Genomic DNA, 6976 nt, shown 5'->3' with positions numbered 1-6976 from the left:
CAACGTCCTCCACAACTAGACTGAAGAACAAAAGGACAGCAACTTGTCTGTTCCCCTTCCCCCAATTCCCCAGCACTGTTCCCTTCCCCCCAATACCCCAATAAAAATATTAAAAAAAAAAGTTGAGGTTCATATTATCCTCACATAATTGTTATATAATGACAATATTGTTGACACACTAGGGGATTCATGTTAACATCATTGCAAAAAGATTGGGTTAGTTATAATATCATATAATGAGTTACTGTTAGTCTGTTGATACATGGAGTTAGGGTTAATATTACTGTTGAAGATGGGGTTCTTTATAATAGCATTACATAGTGGGCTAATGTTAACACTACTGAACAAATGGGATTAATGTCAATAGTGTGGACATACCTTGGCATTAATGTTAATATTATTGTCAAAGACAGAGTTAACTATACTATTGTTATGTAATGACAATGTTAGTATTGTCAAAAAGGAGATTGATACAAGATTCATGTTAATACTGTCATCAACAGATGGGGCTAATGTTATTATTGATGGAGACTGTTGGGGTTGTTTTAGGCCAACACTAGCCCTGGGAAACAGGGTCACTGCCCTGGTAGGATGGGCTCGAGAGAGGGCAGCCCACAGGTGGTGGAGGAGGACAGGAACTCACCTGAGGAGTGGATGGCTCTGCTTCTCTTCTGCATCACGTGCATCAGGGCCCCCACCAGCCCCTCTGAGCTCTGAGGTGGTGGCTGCAGCGCAGAGCTCTCTGAGGCCCCAGGGGTCTGCAGCAAGCAGGGTCCAGCACAGGGGCTCAGGGAGTTGTGAGAGCACTTCTCCCTGCCCCTTCCCACAACCCCACACCCCCCCAGTCCCCTTCAAGGCCCCAAGCCCACCACTCCCCATCAACCTTCCAACCCTATCACTGAACCCCAAAAGCCTGGGACCCTCATCAGTCTCAGCACCAGACCACTAATATCCTGACTTGCACAGTACACCCCAGAGTCCCAGACCCCCAGTCCTTCATCCTGCTGGTCCTCACCTTGTTCAGCTGAATTCCCTGCCGGATTTGATCCAAAAGTGCCCCCCGACCCCCACCAGGGCTCAGGCCCCCCACAGGCCCCGGAAAAGAAGGGGATGGGGGAATGACTGGCCCATCCCCAGAGCTGGGTGGTGGCGGTGGTGGTGGTGGTGGCGGTGGCAGCGGTGGCAGCTGTGGACACCCGGCTCCAGGGAGTGGAGGGGGCGGTGGTCCAGAACGTCCAGTGGCTGGAGGGGGTGGTGGTGGCGGGCCCCCTCGGCCCGGGTGTGGGGGTCCCCGGGGAGTTGGCGGGGGAGGAGCACCTCCCAAAGGTACAGGGGGCAATGGACCAGATCGACCCTTGTTACTCCCCATAGTAGGGGGTCGGGGGGGCTGGTTCCCTCCTCGGGATGGTGGTGGGGGTGGCTCTGAGGGGAGAAAATGACACATAGATATTATTATAGTTTTGTTCCAAGCTTCAGTTTTGCTCATTTGTAAAATAGGTGCCCAACTGACAAACTCCCAATTCAAGCAGTAGAAGGGTTTCCATGAGGACTGAGTGACAGCTGTGTATCTTTTAGAAATCAGCTGCCTTGTTTGGAGAGGAAGGGGGTGTCCAGAAGAGGGTACTCACCCTGGCGCCTCATCTCCTGCCGTACAGCTTCCAGCCCACCCTGGTCCTCAATGAAGTCATAGATAAGTTTGGAGGTCTCAGCATCAGTGAGCTGGGCCTCACTGATTCCCGCCCTGGAGAACAGACTCCGCAGGTCCGGGTCCAGGTTGTTCACCTGCCCAGGAGGAAAAAGTCCGGGGCAGGGGTGGGCAAATAAGGTAGGGAGGGAAGGGGCATGGATTATCATTGGGTCCATCCCAGAGAGGGATCTGAGACGGGTGTGGGAAGGGTGGGGTCTGGGAGTAGGTCTGATTGGTAGACTATGGAAGGGTAGGTGGGAATTGAGTGGGGTCCAGGGGACTTTGGAGTTACTCACGTCAAATCCATTCTGGGGGTCCCACCCCACGTGGCTGACATGTCTACGGGAGGTGAGGAGACCCCAGTGAAACCCCACTGCCCTTCCTTCCCTCCCTTCCTAGCAAAGCCCTCGTGCCCGCTCCCACCCAGAGGGACTCTGAGGGGCCAGAATTAATGAATAAGCCATAAGTAAATGAATGAATGAATGAGCATAGTAGTTATGAAATTAGAAGGGGTTCATAGCTTGTGGTGCCCATCTGTCCACCCCTCCATTTTTCTACCATCCATCCACCCATCCATTTGTCCACCTAGCCATTCACATTCACCTGTCAGTCCGCTGATCTATCATACATGTGTCTCACCACTCATCTGCTCACACACCTCTGCTTACCCGTTTGTCCATCAATCTGTCCTCACACACACTTGTCCATCTACCCATCCATTTACCTATGTGCCCACCTTGCCATCCATCCACTCATTTGTCTCCATTCAACCACACATTTCTGTCCATTTATCCATTGAACTGTCCGTTCATCCACATATTTGGCCACCTGTCCATCCCCATCCACCTTGTCTGTGAACCAGTCAGCCTATATATCCATCTGTCCACATACTCATCCACTCACCCATCCTTCTACCCACCCACTTCCCATTTACCCATCCACCCATCCATCCAGCCACCTATCCATTCATTCTCCAACCCACCCATTCATTTCATTCATTCATCCATCTACCCAGCCATCTACTCACCCACCAGCCCAAGGTAGGACTAGGGTGAGGCAAGTGAGGTGCCTAGGGTGCAAAATTTAAGGAGGCACTCACTCTCAGAGTCATGAACTGCACTTGCATGACCCTGCCACTTACTGTCTCTATAAGTTTTGCAACCTTGGTGCCTCACTTGCCTCTCCCTAGTCCTGGCCTTTCACCTACTCACCCATCCACTCATCTACATACCTGCCCACCCATCCATCTGCCCATCTCTCCATCCACTCAGCTCTCCTCCTGTCCACCTGTCCATCCACCCTGCCTCCCAGGGATCTGTGGGCCCACTGGGGAGAGGTTCTTACTTGAATCCACTAGGTGCACCAATATCAGCCTTGCTGATCTTTTTCTTCCCTGAGCGTTTCTTATCAGCTGGGCCAGGCCCAGGTGCCAGGAGCCCACGGTATCGTGAACTCGTAATGTCCGGGTTCTGGATGTCCACTGTCACCAGCCCCAGGGACAGTTGACCACCTGCTGGGCCTGTGGGGAAAATAGGGTGACTAGATCATTTACCTACTTACCTACCAACCAAAGCATAGGAGCAAGAGACAGGAAGAATGTTGGGGGAATCTATGTGTGTGTTTGATGGTCATGGAGGGAATGGGTGACTTGTCCAAAGAGGGTTTGTGGACAAGTGGGTGGGTGGGTCCTGCAAACTATTCATACATTCACTGACTCATTTAATTATTCATTCCCTTATGCTTATTAGTTAAGTATTCAGCCTTTCATTCACTGGCTCATTGACTGATTAATTTGTTAAATTATTCATTCATTCACTCACTCATTCATTCATTCAATCATTGTTTTCTTCGATGATTGAAATTTTATGTTACTTATTCAATTATTTACTGTTAAGTTCATTCACTCACTCACGCATTTGTTAATTTAGTCATCTATCCATCCATTCATCCACTTAGCCACACACCAATTCACCTGTGCATCTATACACCCAACTACACATCTATGTATCTATATTTTCATCCTCCCATCAATTCAGCCCCCCACTCAACCATCCATCCACCACCAATCTATCCACCCATCTACCCACCTATTTGCCCACTTATCCCTGCACCCACCAAATTACTCATCTATCTACCCACTCTCCACCCACTTGTCCATTCACACCCTTACCCACCCATCCACCCAGGGACATGGAAGAATCAGCACTCACCCCCTTGGTCTCCACCTGGGTGGAGGGGCAGGGGTGGGAGCCCTCCTCTTCTCTCTGGGAAGATGACAGAGAATGGATAGTTATCACAACCCTGCCACAGATCCCTGGGATAGCCCATTACCCCTACTTACATGAGCAAACTCACCTTCACTGACTGGTGCTGGTGGTGGGGGTAGCTGGCGTCTGTCTGTGGAGAGACAGGTGAACTGGGAACCAGAACCACGAGAGGGGCTTTTCCAGCTCCCCACTGTTGCATTCACCTCTGCCCAACCCCCTTTCCTCCCCCAAGGCCTTCTTACCTCCACTTTGCCTCTGATTCCTTTTTTGTATCTTCTCCTGCACCAGGGCCTGGAAGGCCTGGGCCTCGCCCTCGTCTGCAAAGTTCAGCCCCGCTTGGCAGTCCTGCACACACCTTGGGGTCAACAGCCTCCCAGCCCTTCCCCCCACCTTTCTCATATCCTCCCCATACCCCAACTGAGGCCCAGGAGTTGGGTGGTCACTTACATCTCCAGCGAAGGTGTGAAAGAAGGGGGTGGGAGTGGAGTAGACCAGCTGTGAGTACAGCTCCTGTTGCCAGAGCAGCTGGCCTGCCTGGAGAGGTGGGGAACACAGTGGCACTGAGGCATGTATGGTAGGCCTGTGTTATCTGGGAAGGGAGCATGGTATCCCAATTTGGGGCCCCAGGATCTGATTTTTTTGGGAGATTTTTTTATTTGGAGATTTCCAGTTCAACATCAGAGAGTTGGGGGTCTAGAGGTCAGATGTGGAGGGTTGGGGTACAGTATGGGAGTTAGACACTGCAGTGAGAGCTTTGGATTTGGGGTTTGGGACCCTAGCTGTGGGACTTGAAGGCTTGAATTTGAGGATTTTGGACTCCAGTCTTAGGAAACTGAGCCCATTCTAGACTCCATTCCATATCCCCATTATGAGAACCTTCATATGAGCAGGCAGGGCTCCAGTATTTGGAGTTGGAGTTGAGGTTTGTGAACAGAGTTATGGCTTAGGATTTTGCTCTTTATTTGATGGTCTTGGGATCTTGATGTGGTTATGCTGAGTTCATCTTTATGGGTATAGAAGGATTAATTGGGGGTATGTGTCTGGGGGGTTCAGGTTGGGGTTCGTGGAACAGATTCAGGAATTCTGAGGTCCATGCTGTGGGTTTAAAAGGACAGATTTGGAATTCAAGACTCAATGGCATATTCAGGTTTGGAGTTTGTGGAACAGATCTATGATTTATGAGCTAGGCAAACATCTGAGGTCCAGGAGTTTTGATGGGGGATTTTTGAGATCCAAAATGTGGGTTTAGAGTAGATTTAAGGTTTAGGTAAAAATACAGTGCTCATTTTTTAGGGAGTTTGTGGAACAGATTAGACTTAGGAGGTATACTGCTAATATGTGATGGGTTATAGATGTTGACATAGAGGCTGTGGAGTCAATCATCACAGACTTAGAAAGGCAAACCAGAGTTTGATAGCTGGATGAAGTCTTTGGTTCTGGGGCCCAGGGTTTCACTGATCTGTCCAAGGGTTCAGGGCTATGGACACAGATCTTGTTTGCGGGTTGAAAATTGGTTCGCATGTCCAGTGAGGGGTGGGGATCACCTGAAGGCCGTAAAGGCGGATGAAGTAAGACTTCTGGGGGTTATCCTTCACGAAGCACACAGCCCCACAATGTTCCTTGGTCCAGCGCTCAGCTCCAGGGGGCACTGCCAGGTACAGCTGAACAACTGCAGTGGCCAGCGTCTGGGAAGGGAGAGCGGGTTTCAGTGGAATCTGGTCAGAGGCAACCAGAGGATCTGGGAGCCATACCTGGTTCCTCCTTACCCAAGGCTGTCGTGGTCCCCAAGGAAGTGCCACAACCAGAGAGCAAGTGAATAGACATGGAGATCTTTCTGGGATTGGTAAATGTGGATAAATGGATTCTAGGAGAGGAGATGATGGAGAGGGAAGGGAAGAGGAGAAGAGGGGAAGAAAGGGGAGGAGAGAGGAAGAATGGGGAAAATAAGGAGAGAGGAAAGGGAGACAAGGAGCAGAGGGGGAGGATGGGGAAGATGAGGAGGAAGAGGAGGAAAGGCAGGAAGACAGAGAGGACGAGGAGATCCCCAGCTCACCCAGCATTTCCGTCCAAGCATCTCGAAGAGTCGCTGGTTCTCATGGTCATGGAGGAGGTTGGAGGGTATGTTCTGCTGAACTGCTGATGCTCCACGGCCCCCAGGTCTGCCTCCCACAGGGCCCCCACTCATGGTGCCTCCTGCCCTTGTCCTCTCCAGTTAGGCTCTGAATGCAGGGTTAGAAGAGGAACTTCCGCAGTGAGCAGGGAACAGGAAGTGCAAAAAACCACAAGGGAAACGTCCTCGAGGGGCCCCTTGCTAGACCTCCTCCTCCCTAGGACCCTCTACCAGATGGGGCCCTCCTCCGTTTGACCCATTAAACTCATCTTTTGGACCAGCTCATGTCTTCCTCCTTCTTTCTTACTCTCTGGGGCCCATCTCCCTCTGACTGGCTCAGATCCTCCTCCCTCTGATTGGCTGACAGCAAGAGCTAGGCCACTACGGCACTTCTGCAAGGCAGGCTGCAGCGGTGGGGAACAGTCATGGGGCTGGGCTGCCTCCTTCCTCCCTAGAGCACCCAGTGTGCCTGGGCCTAAGGTCCAAGGCCCCTAGTGCTGAAGGATTACTGTGCTAAAACTTTTCCTTTAATTACACAGTGAGCACCTTGGATTCCACTCCTCTCGAGACCCCCAACAATCCAGCTCACTTTGCCATCCCTTACCCCTGCCTCCCAGTAGCTTATCATCCCTTTTTGAAGAAAGAAATTGTATAGTATATATGAATGCCTAAATATCTTATTTCATTTTCATTGCTTCTGAACTTTTGAAGTATGTGATCTTCAGAGGTCTGCTTTTTCCCCACTCAACATTGTATTTTTATCTAACAATCGTTCATGTAGTACTGAACATGTGTGCCAGGCACTGTTCTGACCCCTTTGTAAATACTCATTTGAATCCTCTTAACAGCTTGTGGGACACACACTATTACTGTGTCCATTTGACAGAGGGAAATGAGAGAACTGAGGCAGAG

General features: G+C 50.6%; 1 protein-coding gene across 2 annotated transcripts in view; it reads right to left on the bottom strand.

Moving 5' to 3' along the window:
- The window catches only part of WAS (WASP actin nucleation promoting factor), a 7949-nt gene extending 1577 nt beyond the window's left edge, over window positions 1–6372 (bottom strand). Inside the window, exons 1-11 of one of the 2 annotated variants that reach the window (XM_019629606.1) lie at window positions 6008–6372; window positions 5499–5639; window positions 4402–4488; window positions 4197–4299; window positions 4043–4084; window positions 3898–3951; window positions 3032–3206; window positions 1984–2026; window positions 1629–1782; window positions 1016–1422; window positions 644–758 (exon numbers count right to left, since the gene is read on the bottom strand). In XM_019629606.1, coding sequence (XP_019485151.1) covers window positions 644–758; window positions 1016–1422; window positions 1629–1782; window positions 1984–2026; window positions 3032–3206; window positions 3898–3951; window positions 4043–4084; window positions 4197–4299; window positions 4402–4488; window positions 5499–5639; window positions 6008–6139 — 1453 coding nt within the window. In that variant the 5' untranslated portion in view covers window positions 6140–6372. Of the gene's footprint in view, window positions 1–643; window positions 759–1015; window positions 1423–1628; window positions 2027–3031; window positions 3207–3897; window positions 3952–4042; window positions 4085–4196; window positions 4300–4401; window positions 4489–5498; window positions 5640–6007 lie in introns of both variants that reach the window. The other variant, XM_019629605.1, reaches the window with a different exon arrangement.
- Between the last annotated feature and the right edge of the window lie 604 nt (window positions 6373–6976).

This window comes from Hipposideros armiger, unplaced genomic scaffold (assembly GCF_001890085.2).
Source record: "Hipposideros armiger isolate ML-2016 unplaced genomic scaffold, ASM189008v1 scaffold_862, whole genome shotgun sequence".
NCBI classification, from domain to species: Eukaryota; Metazoa; Chordata; class Mammalia; order Chiroptera; family Hipposideridae; genus Hipposideros; species Hipposideros armiger.
The sequence above is the reverse complement of the archived record's forward strand: the minus strand, read 5'-3'. Positions and strand labels throughout refer to the sequence as shown.